This window comes from Nannospalax galili, unplaced genomic scaffold, assembly GCF_000622305.1.
Source record: "Nannospalax galili isolate Female #2095 unplaced genomic scaffold, S.galili_v1.0 scaffold3006, whole genome shotgun sequence".
Taxonomy (NCBI): Eukaryota; Metazoa; Chordata; class Mammalia; order Rodentia; family Spalacidae; genus Nannospalax; species Nannospalax galili.
The window spans coordinates 87,646-101,321 of NW_008354408.1; the positions used below are offsets into that span (position 1 = coordinate 87,646).

Here is a 13,676-nt window from a genome sequence, read left to right on the forward strand (position 1 = left end):
ATATATTGAACCATCCTTACATCTCTGGGATAAAGCCGACTTGATCATGATGGATGATCTTTTTGGCGTGTATCTATATGCGGTTTTCAAGTATCTTGTTGAGAATTTTTGCGTCTATGTTCATTAAGGATATGGGTGTATAGTTTTCTTTTTTGGTTGTATCTTTACCTGGCTTTGGTATTAGAGTGATGCTGGCTTCATAGAAGGAATTTGGAAGTTCTCCCTCCATTTCTATCTTTTTTGAATAAATTAAGTAGTATTGGATGTAGATCTTTAAATGTCTGATAGAATTCTGCTGTAAATCCATCTGGTCCTGAGCTTTTTTTAGTCAGGAGGTTTTGTATTACTGTTTCAATTTCTTTTTGTGTTATGGGTCTGTTTAAGCTGTTAATCTCTTCTTGGTTTAGTTTTGGTGGTTCCCATGCCTTTAGATATCCATCCATTTCTTTGAGGTTTTCAAATTTAGTAGCATATAGGTTTTTAAAGTATTCCCTTATAATGTTCTGTATCTTTCTGGTGTCTGTTGTGATATTTCTGCTTTTGATTTGGAGGTGCTCTTTCTTTCTTTTGGTTAACTGGGCTAGTGGTCTGTCAGTCTTGTTTATCTTTTCAAAGAACCAGCTCTTGGATTCGTTGATTCTTTGTATTGTTTTCTTTGTTTTGATTTCATTAATTTCTGCCCTGATTTTCTTATTTCTTGTGTGCTGGGTTTTGATTTCGTTTGTTGTTGCTTTTCAAGTGTCCTGAGTTGCAATGTTAAGTCATTTATTTGTGTTCTTTCTGATTTTTTGATGTAGGCACTTAGAGCTATAAACTTCCCTCTAAGGACTGTTTTCAGTGTGTCCCAGAGGTTTTGTTGTGTTGTATTGTATTGTCCTTTTCATTTAGTTCCAGGAACACTTTTATTTCCTTCTTAATTTCTCTTTTGACCCATTCATCATTTAGGCGTGTGTTTAATCTCCATGTGTTCATGTGGTGATTAGGGCTTCTTCCAATGTTGATTGTAACCTTTATTGCATTGTGTCTGATGGAATGCATGGTATTATTTCAATCTTTTTGTATTTGTTGAGGTTTGTTTTGTGACCCAGTATATGGTCGATTTTGGAGAAGGCTTCATGGGGTGCTGAGTAGAAAGTATGTCCTTTGGTGCTTGGGTGGAATACTCGGTAGATGTCTGTTAAGTCCATTTGATATATGGTTTTGTTTAATTCAGATGTCTCTCTGTTAAGTCTCTGGCCTGTTGACCTATCTAATGGAGACAGTGGGCTATTGAAGTCCCCTACTATTAATGAATTGGGATTAATCTGGGTCTTAAAGTCGTGTAGTATTGTTTTTATGAAGTTGGGTACACCAGAGTTTGGAGAATATGTGTTCATGATTGTAATGTCTACTTGATTTATTTTTCCTTTGATCAGAATGAAGTGGCCCTCTTTATCTCTTCTGATTAGTTTTAGTTTAAAGTTTATTTAGTCAGTTATTAGAATTGCAGTGCCTGCTTTTTTCTTAGGACCATTCGCTTGGAAAATTTTTTCCATCGTTTTCACCTTAAGATAGTGCCTGTCCTTGAAAGTGAGATGAGTTTCTTCCAGACAACAAAAAGATGGGTTTTATTTCCTAATCCATTCATCTAGTCTTTCACTTTGAGGTAGTGCCTGTCTTTGAAAGTGAGATGAGTTTCCTGCAGACAACAAAAAGATGGGATTTATTTCTTAATCCATTGACATAGTCTGTGTCTTTTGACTGGGGAGTTCAGTCCGTTAATATTTAAAGTTATTAATGAGAGATGTGCCTTTGTGGTTTACTTTTGGGGCATGAAACGCTGGTTCATCTAAGCTTCAGTCTTTTGATTTTATATTGGAGTGGCCAGATTGCTTTTGTCTTCCGGAGTTCCCACAGAGGCCCAAGTCGGATGCAGACCAGATGATCTCAGGCTTTCTCCTAAGGTCTGGATCCCTCCAGGAAAGTTATTGTCTTCAGGAATTTGGGGGTTGGACTGGCCTGGGAATAGGGCCCAGGAAAGATGCTGGTCTAGGGCAGCTGGTGGCCATGCCACCCAGAGATGCAAAGGGAGGTGGGGGTGGGAAGAGGCCACAAGGACTGCAGGGAGGAACTGGATTGATCTGGATGCAAAGGATCCAGAAGCTGAGAGGTCAGCCCTGGTGTCCAGGAAAGAGGCTGGCAGGTTGTGCAGCCCAGGGAAGCAGAGGGAGGTGAGGGCGGGACCAGGCCCAGAGGGCTCCCAGGAGAGCTATAATTCATATTTTTAGTAGTTTATATATAACAGCAGTAAATTTAAAAAGTAATGATTGAAGGAGAGCTCTTCATTTGGTAAAGTGTTGCCATGCAAGTAAGATTTGAGTTCAGTCCTTAGCATCAACATTACATACCCACAATATAATTTTAAAACTTTTTTTTTTAAGTAAGGGATGATGCCGGGCGTGGTGGCACATGCCTGTAGTCCCAGCTCTCGGGAGGCAGAGGCAGTCGAATCTCTGTGAGTTCAAGGCCAGCCTGGTCTACATAGTGAGTTCCAGGACAGCTGGGGCTACAGGGAGACCTGTCTCAAAAAGACCAAAAAAAGAAAAAGAAAAGAAAAGAAAAAAGTGAGGGATGAGGGATGGAGAGGTGGCCCAGGAGTTAAGAGCACTTGCTTCTCTTTAGCGGGACCAAGTTCAGTCCCCACCACCCACATGGCAGCTAACAGACATCTGTAAATCCAGCTTCAAGGGCATCTGCTGCCCACTTCTGGACTCCTTGGGCAATACATGCATGCGGTGCACTTACCTACATGCAGGCAAAATACTCATGCACATAAAGTAAATATTTTAAGAAGTAGGAGATGGACTATTGGTGATAACCACAGAGAGTCCTGAGTGTGCCAAAGGAGCCAGCAGTGGGCCAGGTTCGGGCAGACTGCAAAGGAAGTGACATACAATGACATATGAATTGCCACAGCGTTAAAGAACAGTTATTCACTCTTGTAGCTCCTTAGAGCAGCAACACTTTACTATTGAACACATATTGTATATTTAGGAATTAATTCTTTAGGTAAAAGAGTATTTAAATAATAAAAAGTAGGGGGTGACACCTGAGGAAGAATTCCATCTTTTTTTTTTTCCTGTATCCATATTTGTTGGAGTTTTTCAAGTTATATTAATTATAAGAAAATGATGTTTGTAGAGTATCTGAATCTTTGACCTGGATGCAAACAAAGCATTGAATTAAATAAGAATGCATAGATGATATGTTAATAAAGGTCATAGCTTTTTTTAAATGATGGCATGTCAAGAAGGAAAAAGACAGAGATGATACTTCTGGTTTGCTCATCATAATCTAAATGTATGAAAATTTTATACTATATCTAGGCATGTTTTTGTTTCAGGAAAAGAAAGCCAATAAATGAAGAAATGAGATTAAAGAGCTGTTCAACTTTACTATCAAAACAAATTTCCCTTGATACATTTTTAAAGGATTGACTATATGTTTTCTTTTTTAGGAAGTGAAAGCTTTATTTAAAAATGAAAACTGTCCCAAAGTGATAAGCTGTGAGTTTGCACACAACAGTAACTGGTATATCACTTTCCAATCAGACACAGATGCACAGCAGGTGAGATGAAAACTCTTTAAATAGAAATCCTGGTGGTAAAAGAAATTGTGTATTTTGATGAAGAGTATGTGTTCTTGAGATGTGGCTTGATGGTAGTCTTTCTCTAGCATACATGAGGTCCTGAATTCAATGGCTACCACCATAATGGGAAAAAAACGGCCAATATTATGACTAATACCTGTAATCCTAGCATTTGGGAAGTAAGGGCAATAAGATCAGGAATTAATTATTAACCTTGGCTACATAGTGAGTTCAAGGCCAGCCTAAGTTACATAAGATCCTGTGTCAAATAGCCCCCAGAGTGGCGGTGGGGGGATGACTAAGACATAATCACAGCACTCAAGAGACTGAAATCTGGATCACAAGTTTGAGGCCACCCTGAGTTACAGTGAGGCCGTATCCAAAAAAGAAAAACAAAATGTTCTCCAGGACTAGTAACTAGCACTTTAGTTCCCCATCTCTCCCCCCCAGACCCCATGTCTCCCCTCCCCCCCACCCCCATTTTTTGAGACAGGGTCTCCCTCTGTAGCCTCAGCTAGCCTGGAATTCACTGCATAGACCAGGCTAGCTTTAACCTCATAGATACTGGCCTGTCTTTGCTTCCATACTACTGAGATTAAAGCATGTGCCACCACACCCAGCTCACCTTTTTTTAAAAAATATTATTTTTATGATTATGATTTTTTTTTATGTGTATGAGTATTGCCTGCATGTATTTAAGTGCACCCATGTCATGCAATGCTTTTGGAGGTCAGAAGAGGGTATGAGATCCCCCTGAAACTGGAATTAGGGACAGTTGTTAGCCACTATGTGGGTGCTGGGAATCAAATCTGGGTCCTCTGCAAGAGCAGCCAGTGCTCTTAACCACTAAGCCATCTAGCCCCTTACTATTTTTAAGTGTATGAATGTGTTGCCTGCGTGTAAGTGCATTCATGTGGTACAATGCTTTTGGAGGATAGAAGAGAGTGTTACATTCCCCTGGAACTAGAGTTATAGACATTTGTTAACTGCCACATGAGTGATAGGAACCAAACCCAGGTCCCCTGGAAGAGCAGCCAGTGCCCTTAACTGATGAGCCATCTCTCTAGTCCCCAGCTCACCTTTTTTACAAAACATTTTATTTAATGTATATAAGTGTATTGTCTGCATGTATGTATGTAAACACACCGTGTGCATGCAGTGCCCTGGGAAGTCAGAAGAGGACATTGATCTCCTGGAACTGAAGTTACAGACAGTTTTACCCACCATGTAGGTACTGGAACTTGAACCCTTTTCTTTGCAAGAGCATCCACTACTTTTAATCACTATCTCTCCAGTCCCCTTTGAGCACCATTTTGCTATTGCTTAGTTGGTTTTCTTTTTTGCCAACTGCATAAAACATCCATCAACTACAATGTTAAATTTTTTAATTTTAATTTTTTTTTTTGGTCAATTTAAAAAAGTTATCATGGACTTTTTAAATGAATTTGAGGATTGGGAATCATATACTCACTCAGTATTTTTAGTGCATAGTAGGCCTACAGTCAACAAAAATAGGATTGGTTGGGTTTTGTGGTGGTGGTGGTTTTTGGTGGGGTTTTTTTGTAGGTTTTTTTGTTTTTTTTTTCAGGCAGAGTCTCATAGTGTAGCTCACAGGCTAGCCTACAATTCTGGAATTGACTGTGTAGCCCAGGAAAGGCTCAGACTCCTGCCGCAGCTTCATTCAGAATGCTGAGATGATCCTGATCGCACTCTCTTAGTGATCATATTCTCTTTTTAAAGTTTTTTGGTTTTATTTTTATTTTATGTGTCTGGGATATCGTGTCCTGCACCTGTGTCCTACAATGCCAAGGAGGACAGAAGAGGTCATTGAACCCTCTGGAGCTGGAGTTACAGATGGTTACATGTGGGTGCTGGGAATCTAACCCAGGTCCTCTGCAAGAGTAGCCTGTGTTCTTAACTACTGAGCCATCTCTCCAGCCCATGATCTTATTCTTATCATGTCCTTATAAACCAGAGAAGCATTCCTTTGAAATGAAAATACATAGAAATCAAAATATAAAATATCAATGTAAAATAAATCAAATTTTATTCTTTTAAAAAATTCTTCATCTTAGGTTTGGGGAGGCATTGTTTTGTTTTATTCTAAGACAAGTTTTCATTAGTACCCCAGACCAATCTGGAACTCACTAGGTAGACAAGGCTGGCTTCACACTCTCAGCACACTCTGTATCAGCCTTCTAAGTGCTAGGATTACAGCCTTACACTACTACTTCTAGCTGGCGATACAGTATGTTTTGTGTCATCTCTTTTGTCACAGGACTACATGACAATTTCCCTACATTAACTATGAACTGCAGTGGAGAATGTTTCGATTTCTTAGTTTTTCATTCCCTATTAGATTCACATTTTGTTTTGACTTGTGTCCAAGGATGGCTTAGAGATTACCATGTAGCCATACTGTCTTCAAACTTGGCATCATCTGCTTTAACTTTCCAAGTGCTGGGATTACAGGTATACTGTACACTACTACACATAACAGCAAGGATTTTTTTGTTCAGTTTAGAAACTGAGACTACCAGGCCTGGAGAGATGGCCTAGCAGTAAGAGCACTGGCTGCTCTTACAGCTCCCACATGGCAGCCAACAACCATCCATAACTCCAGTTCCAGAGTATCCAACACCCTCTTCTAACCGCCCTGGGTGTGGTTACATATATGCAGGCAATACACTCATAAAATAAAAATACTGGGGCTGGAGAGATGGCTCAGCAGTTAAGTGCACTCACTGCTCTTGCAGAGGACCCAGGTTCAATTCCCAGCACCCAAACGGCGGCTACAAACTGTCCTTAAATCCAGTTCCAGGGGAATCTGAAGCCCTCTTTTGACCTCCATGGCATTGCATGACACAGGTGCACTCACATACATGCAGGCAATACATTCATACACATAAATAAAAATAATAATTTTTTTTTTTTTTTTGGTTTTTTTGACACAGGGTCTCCCTGTAGCCCCAGCTGGAACTCACTATGTAGATCAGGCTGGCCTTGAACTCACAGAGATCCACCTGCCTCTGCCTCACACCTGGCCCAAATAAAATATTTTTTTAAAAAATACTAAAGTAAGGGCTGGAGAGATGGCTCAGCGGTTAAGAACACTAGTTGTTCTTGCAGAAGACCTGGGTTCAAATCCCAGGACCCACATGGCAGCTAACAACTGTCCATAACTCCAGTTCCAGGGGATCCAGCAGCCTCTTCTGACCTCCTCAGGCATTGCACAACACGGGTGCACTTAACTACATGCAGGCAATACACACATACACATAAAAAAGTATATGAATAAATAAATAAATAATATTTTTAAAAATACTAAAGAAAAAAGGAAAAAGAAATTGAGACTACCAAACTCACTTGCTAGAATGCAGATGGCTTTAATGGAATGCTTGAATGCTAATTGAAGTTCCCTTTTGCTTTAACAGGCTTTTAAATACTTACGTGAAGAAGTTAAAACATTTCAGGGCAAGCCAATCATGGTAAGAATTATATGCAAATACACTAGATGACAGTGTGAGATAAGAAAGGTTTTTCTGGACAAGAAATGTGTTGGGAAGTATTTTTTATTGCAGCGGTTGTTTTGCCTTTTTAAAAAGAAAAACTCATGGACAGATATTTTATAAAACCTGTAGTAATTTAACAGCATAGCAATACAATTTATTTTTATGTATTCACCACCTGCAGTGATCTCAAGATGAGCAATAAGGGCAATTTTTTAATAGCAGAGATGAAAACATTTCCAGTTCTTTCATCCCTATCTGTTACTTGTATTACCAGAAAAACATCAATTGAGAACTTAGGAAATGCTATTAGTCCTACTTTCTCACTGTATTTACATGTTTAATCTGTTCTCAGGTCCCATAAAATCTGTCTTCAGACTTCTTCCATTATTTTCATGGTTTAAGCTTGAACAGTTGAAGTCGCCTCAGAATCACAATGCCATTGACTTTTCTAGTCTCCACATTGCCACTGAAGCCACCATTCTAAAATAGGCTAAACCTACACTTATTTTGGCCTGGTCCTCAACCTATCTGATAATGTTCTTTGTTTTTCATTGTTCAAATGTGATACGTTACTCTTATTAACTTCTTGCTTTTGTTTTTGTTTTGTTTTTACTAAGTATCAGTTTCTGTTTGAAGTACTCAAAATGCAGAACTGAAGAATTGCTCTGAATACTAAAGTGGAGTGAATCCCAAAATGTATTACAAATACAATGTAGTACAATGTAGTACAAATACTCTCACTGGCATAAGAACCTAATGAGGCCAGGTATGATGGCTCACTTCTGTAATCCAACCAGTCAGACTGAGGCAAGAAGACTGATTATGAGTTTGAGGCCAGCGAGGCCAGCTTGGGCTACAACTGAGTTCAAGGCCAGCCTCAGTATATGTAAAGGAACCTGATGAAGCCAGTACTCTTTTCTCTATTTTTATTAATGAAGAAAATAATAATAATCAGTCCAGTTTCACAATGACTGTAAAAGAACCAGGGTGCAAGTAACCTGTACTTTTAAAATGAAGTATATGGAGGTACTTTTGTAAGAACTGAACATTGAAATTTCATCATTACTATTTAGTAATTCATTATGTAATTTCCATATTACAAATGAGCTGCTTGCTAATCATGACCCTACTTCTGTCTTTAATGATGTCTTTCCCTTTCCCCTTTGAGACTATAAAGATACAGTGTTTATTGTTTCTTAATTTTTATTTTATGTGCATGAGAGTATATTGCCTGTTATGTTTGTAAGTGCGCCCATGTCGTGCAGCACCTGAGGAGATCAGAAGAGGGCATCAGATCCCCTGGAACTAGATCAAACCTAGAGCCTCAAACATTCTCTGCAAGTAATACATTACTGAGCTATATCCCAGACTGAGTCTCAGAGTGCTGGGAGTAAAGGCGTGCGCCACCACGCCTGGCTTCTTGTTTGGTTTTTTTTATTGTGTATGTCTATGATAATGTGCCTGTGAATGCCAGCCAGTGTGTGGAGGTCAGAGGATAGCTCTGAGGTTATCAGTCTCTCCTTTCACCTTGTTTTTGAAGAGGCATAGCCCTCTTTTCTGCTGTGTTGTGTACTCCTAGAGGCTGCCCTGTGAGCCTATTTCCACCTCCCATCTTGCCCTGTAGGGTGGAATTATAGAAGCCCACCACATCATCTGGCCTCTTGTGGGTTCCAGAGGTCAAACTTCAGCTGTAAGCTTGCCACCTCCCCAGTCCCAGACTTTACATCTTGAGTCTTACATCTTTGCCTCTTTTCTGATGTGAGATAATATCCTATTTCCTGATCCTGATATAATTCCTGATTAGCTGTATCCCATAACTACACAAAATACATCAAAAAACAAATGCCAATATAATTCTGAAAGCAAGTAAAAAATTTTAAAATTTATAATTTTTAGATAATAAAAAAATGTAAAAACTAAAATACAGAAATACAGTACATTAAAACGTGTATGTAAGTAGTTTGTCCTCCTGTCTCGTAATAGCCACATTACACAAGTGCTTTTCTCCTTCTTGCCCCCTCTTCCTTAATGATACATTTTGGGATTCACTCCACTTTAGTATTCAGAGCAATTCTTCAGTTCTGCATTTTGAGTACTATGGTATATTCAGTTATTGATAAGACTGCTGAGGTTTGTTTGGGTTTTTTGTTTTGTGTGTGTATTTGTGTGTGTTAATGAATAGTGAGTAAAGTGCATTATTTTTTTCTCCCAAGTTTATTGATACAATTTTATTGTATACACTTACATTGTACAATGTGATACTTTAGTGTGTATACAGTCTGAAATGATTAAATCAGTCTCACATCCAAGTGAGATCACACAGTAGGAATCTTTCTGTTCTTTTCTATTTTGTGTAACCTAATACCTTCAGGTTCATTTTCTTAAAAATAGTAAGGGCTCCCTTTTTTGAGCCAGAGAAATGACTCAGTCAGCAAAGTGCCTGCCATGCAGGCATGAGAGCCAGAGTTTGGATTCATAGTACCCATATAAAGGCTAAGTGTGGCGGCATGTACCCCTTAGGGGTGGGTCATGGAGGTGCATATGCATGTTTGCAGAGACCAGACCAGGATGTTAGGTGTCTTTCTTATCACTGTCAGCCTTATTGCCTTGAGATAGGGTCTCTCGCTGAACTGGAAAGACCCTGTTTCTAGGTAGGCTAGCTAACAAATTTGGACCTGCCTATGGCCCGCCAATGCTGGGGTTACAGACATGCACAGCTAGGCCAGGCTTTTTACATGTGAACTGAGTTCCTCATGTTTGTAGATCAAGCACTCTTATCTACCTAGCCAAATCCACAGCCTGTCTCCAGCTTATTTTTTTAGACAAGTTTAGTCATTGAAGTTGGAGCTCACCTATTAGCTAGACTGGCTCAGCCGGTAAGCTCCACAGTCCTGTCTCTGCACCCTTCCCCTTTCTCTCCCAGTGCTGAGGTTCCAGGATCGTGCCACCATACTTGGCTGGGATCCAAACTCAGGTCCTAATGATTGAATGGCAAGTGCTTTACTGACTGACCCATCTCCCCAGCCCCTACTAAGATTGTTTATCGAAACTGGCTTTGCTTTTGTTTTTTAGATAGTCTCATGTAGCGGTCATTGAACTCTTGATCCTCCTAACTCCACTTCCCAGGTGCTGGGATTATAGGCATATGCCACCATACCCAGCCCTTAGCAAAAAATTTTACTGTTGTATAATCACTGTACATAGTAATGGGTCTTACTTTGGTTTTTTATCTTCTGAAAGAAGATCTATTTCTATAAATAATGCCATTTTGGGAAGGTTTGCTTTGCTTTGCTTTGGTGGAGCTGGGCATTGAACCAAGACAAGTACTCTTACCACTGAGTCATACTCCCAGCCTTTCATTGGAATTTTGTCCTTTGCGAGGTGGGGGGGCGGGTTCACAGCTGGCCTGGAACGCACAGAGATCTGCCTCCCAAAGGCATGCACCACTACGCGTGGCAGGATTTCCTTCTTAAAGACTGGATAATATTCCAGTGTATTCAGAGGTACATGGGGATATAGCTCTCTTCAACTCATTTCCTTTGTGTATATATCTTTGTTTTTATTTATTCTTCTGTGTTGATATGATGTCAAACCCAGGGCCTTTTCCATGCTTACTAGGCAAGTACTTTACCACTGAGCTCTCAGTAGTAAATAGAAGTCAATAATCAGTAGAAGTTTTGAGGTTAATTTACATTTTGACCAACCATAATGAAAGTTCCCTTTTCTCTGCGTGGTCTCCAGCCCTCACTTTTTGGTAATTGCCATTCTCTAATGTACAGTGTTATTTTGTGATTTAAATTTGTGTAGTCATTTTGATTTGTTTTTCATTTCTATGTTACCATTTTTTCTCTTATTTCTATTTTGACCATTTCTCTTATAAATGATGTTTAACATCTATTTCATGTAGTTTATTAGCATCTGTAGCCTGTTTTTCTTTAGGATTATAGTTTTTTCGTGTCTTTTGCTTTTTTATTTACATGTATGTGTACATGTATACCCATGCCCACAGAGGTCAGAAGAGGGTGTCAGATCACCTGGAATTATAGGCAGTTATGAGCTACCAGACATGGATGCTGGGAACTGAACTCCAATCCTCTGGAAGAGCAGCAGTATGTGCTCGTAGCTGTTGAGCTCTCCAGCCCTTTGTCTGTCTGTCTGGTTGGTTAGCTTTGATGTCTTATCTTGTTTTGTTTTGGAGATGAGCTGTCCTCCGCCTTGACAGTTCTTCCTCAACCTACAAAGTACCTGAACGTACAGTCATGTGCCATTCATGTGGCTCTGTATATATTAGGCATATAAATAATACATGTGGATATTAATTTTAATTTTACTGTTTTGACTTTTATTTACACCTTGATTATTGTTGCTTTTCCCAAGCAGACACTTTTCTATTAATTAAACCTGTCATTTTCTTTTACCCTACTAATTCTAAGAAATAGTATAATCATTAAACATGTTAAAAGATAAATTGAATGTTTCTTGAGATAATACACTTCATCTTTTGTTATTGCATTATTTTTCGTTCTAGGCGAGGATAAAAGCCATCAATACATTCTTTGCTAAGAATGGTTATCGATTAATGGATTCTAGTATGTATACTCAACCCATTCAGACTCAAGCCCAATATCCCTCACCAGTCTTTATGCAGCCTGTGTATAACCCTCACCAACAGTACTCAGTCTATAGTATTGTGCCTCAGTCTTGGTCTCCAAGTCCTACACCTTACTTTGAAACACCACTGGTAAGTGAGAACATTATATAATGATAACATAATGGGTTTTTTTGTTTTGGGGGGGGTCTTTTTGAGACAGGGTCTCCCTGTAGCCCCAGCTGTCCTGGAACTAGTACAAAGTGAGATGAAAAAAGAAATTAGCTGAAAGCCAGGCGCAAGTGGCATCTCTGTCTGGAAGCCAAACACCCAAGAAGCAGAGTGGGGAGGAATCTTGCAAGATGAAGGCCAGCTTAGTCTATATAGCAAGATACAGGCCAGCCCAGGTTGTCTCCAAAAGCAACCAAGCGCTTGAGACACAGAGACAGACCATTCTCTGAGTTCCAGCACAGCAAGGGCTACATTGTGAGATCGTGTTTGAAAAAGAGAGAGAGAGAAATTAAATGAGATAGTTCATTTATTTTGTGTTGGATTTCCTTCTGGCTGTTGAATTGTAATCTTTTTGACTTGTTGAAGAAAGTGATAGGAAAGTAACTTGCTTGGGTTTCTCGAAACCCTCACTGGAATAGTTATCTTTTTTTTTTTTTTTTGGTTTTTTTTTTTGATACTGGTTCTCCCTGTAGCCCCAGCTTTCCTGGAACTCACTATGTAGACCAGGCTGGCCTTGAACTCACAGAGATCCGCCTGTCTCTGCCTCCCGAGTGCTGGAATTAAAGGCATGCGCCACCATGCCCGGCTTGGAATATTTATCTTTATTGTTAAAACTGTTTAAACATTAACATTTTCTTCTAGGCTCCCTTCCCTAATGGTAGTTTTGTGAATGGCTTTAATTCGCCGGGATCTTATAAAACAAATGCTGCTGCTATGAATATGAGTCGACCATTCCAAAAAACTCGGTAAGATAAAAGTAATAGCTGGAATTTATTTTTAACAATTCCCAGTAGTTACTGAGGAATTACTGCCTATTTAATGGTAATGAGTTGATAATAAATATAAAAGGACTGAAGATTTTAGTTTTTGTTTTAATGGTGGTAAAAAGAATAGAAGAAAATACAATGGGAGCCATCTCTATACAACAATCTAATATCATTTGGTATATGAAATAATTGACATTTAGGGAAAATCTTGAGTGGTAGAAATATAACTGTGGTAGAACACCTATCGAGAATGCAAGAGACCCTGCATTCGATCCCTAGAAACTCCTCTCCCCACCCCCACCCCCACCCCCCAAAAAAGTTTTTAAAATACATGAGATGAGTTTAATTGATAGTTCTTAATCAGGTTTTGTCCAGTGTGCTTTCTTGGCGAAAGGAATGAAATTGCAATAAAGAAACCTAGGAATATACAATTCTTTTCCATGTACTTAACTTATACATATTCTTAATTTTTCACCATTTTGTGTGTGTGTGTGTGTGCGCGTGCGTGCACGCGCGCGCACCATGGCATGCATGTGGAGGTCAGAGGACAACTTTGGGGAGTCCTTTCTCACCTTCTCTTTGTTTCTGCCATTGCATATACTCCATTCTCCCTGGTCCTGGAGCTTCTAGACAGTTTTCCTGTCTCTCTCTGACTTCCATCCTGCCATAGGAATTAGGATTACAGATAGCTGCCACCCTTTTTCCTTTTTACATCAGGCTTTCACAGAAAGAACTTTTACCCACTGAGCCATCTCCTTGGCCCTGTTGTTAATTTTTAATTACAGAAATAATACAGAATACTTTTCTTACAACAATATGACATTATAGGGGCTGGAGAGATGGCTCAGCAGTTAAGAACACTGACTGTTCTTGCCAAAGACCCAGGTTTGAATCCCAGAACCCACATGGCAGCTAACAACTGTCTGTAACTCCAGTTCTAGGTGATCTAA

At 39.5% G+C, this 13,676-nt stretch overlaps 1 protein-coding gene across 5 annotated transcripts in view; it reads left to right on the forward strand.

The window, feature by feature from the left end:
• Larp4 (La ribonucleoprotein domain family member 4) overlaps nucleotides 1-13,676 on the forward strand; it is a 63,338-nt gene that overhangs the window by 34,803 nt on the left and 14,859 nt on the right. For all 5 annotated transcript variants that reach the window (XM_008851625.3, XM_029555264.1, XM_017802826.2 and 2 more), the window contains exons 7-10: nucleotides 3,497-3,607; nucleotides 7,063-7,116; nucleotides 11,669-11,881; nucleotides 12,602-12,705. In XM_008851625.3, the coding sequence (XP_008849847.1) occupies nucleotides 3,497-3,607; nucleotides 7,063-7,116; nucleotides 11,669-11,881; nucleotides 12,602-12,705 (482 nt within the window). The remainder of the gene's footprint in view (nucleotides 1-3,496; nucleotides 3,608-7,062; nucleotides 7,117-11,668; nucleotides 11,882-12,601; nucleotides 12,706-13,676) is intronic.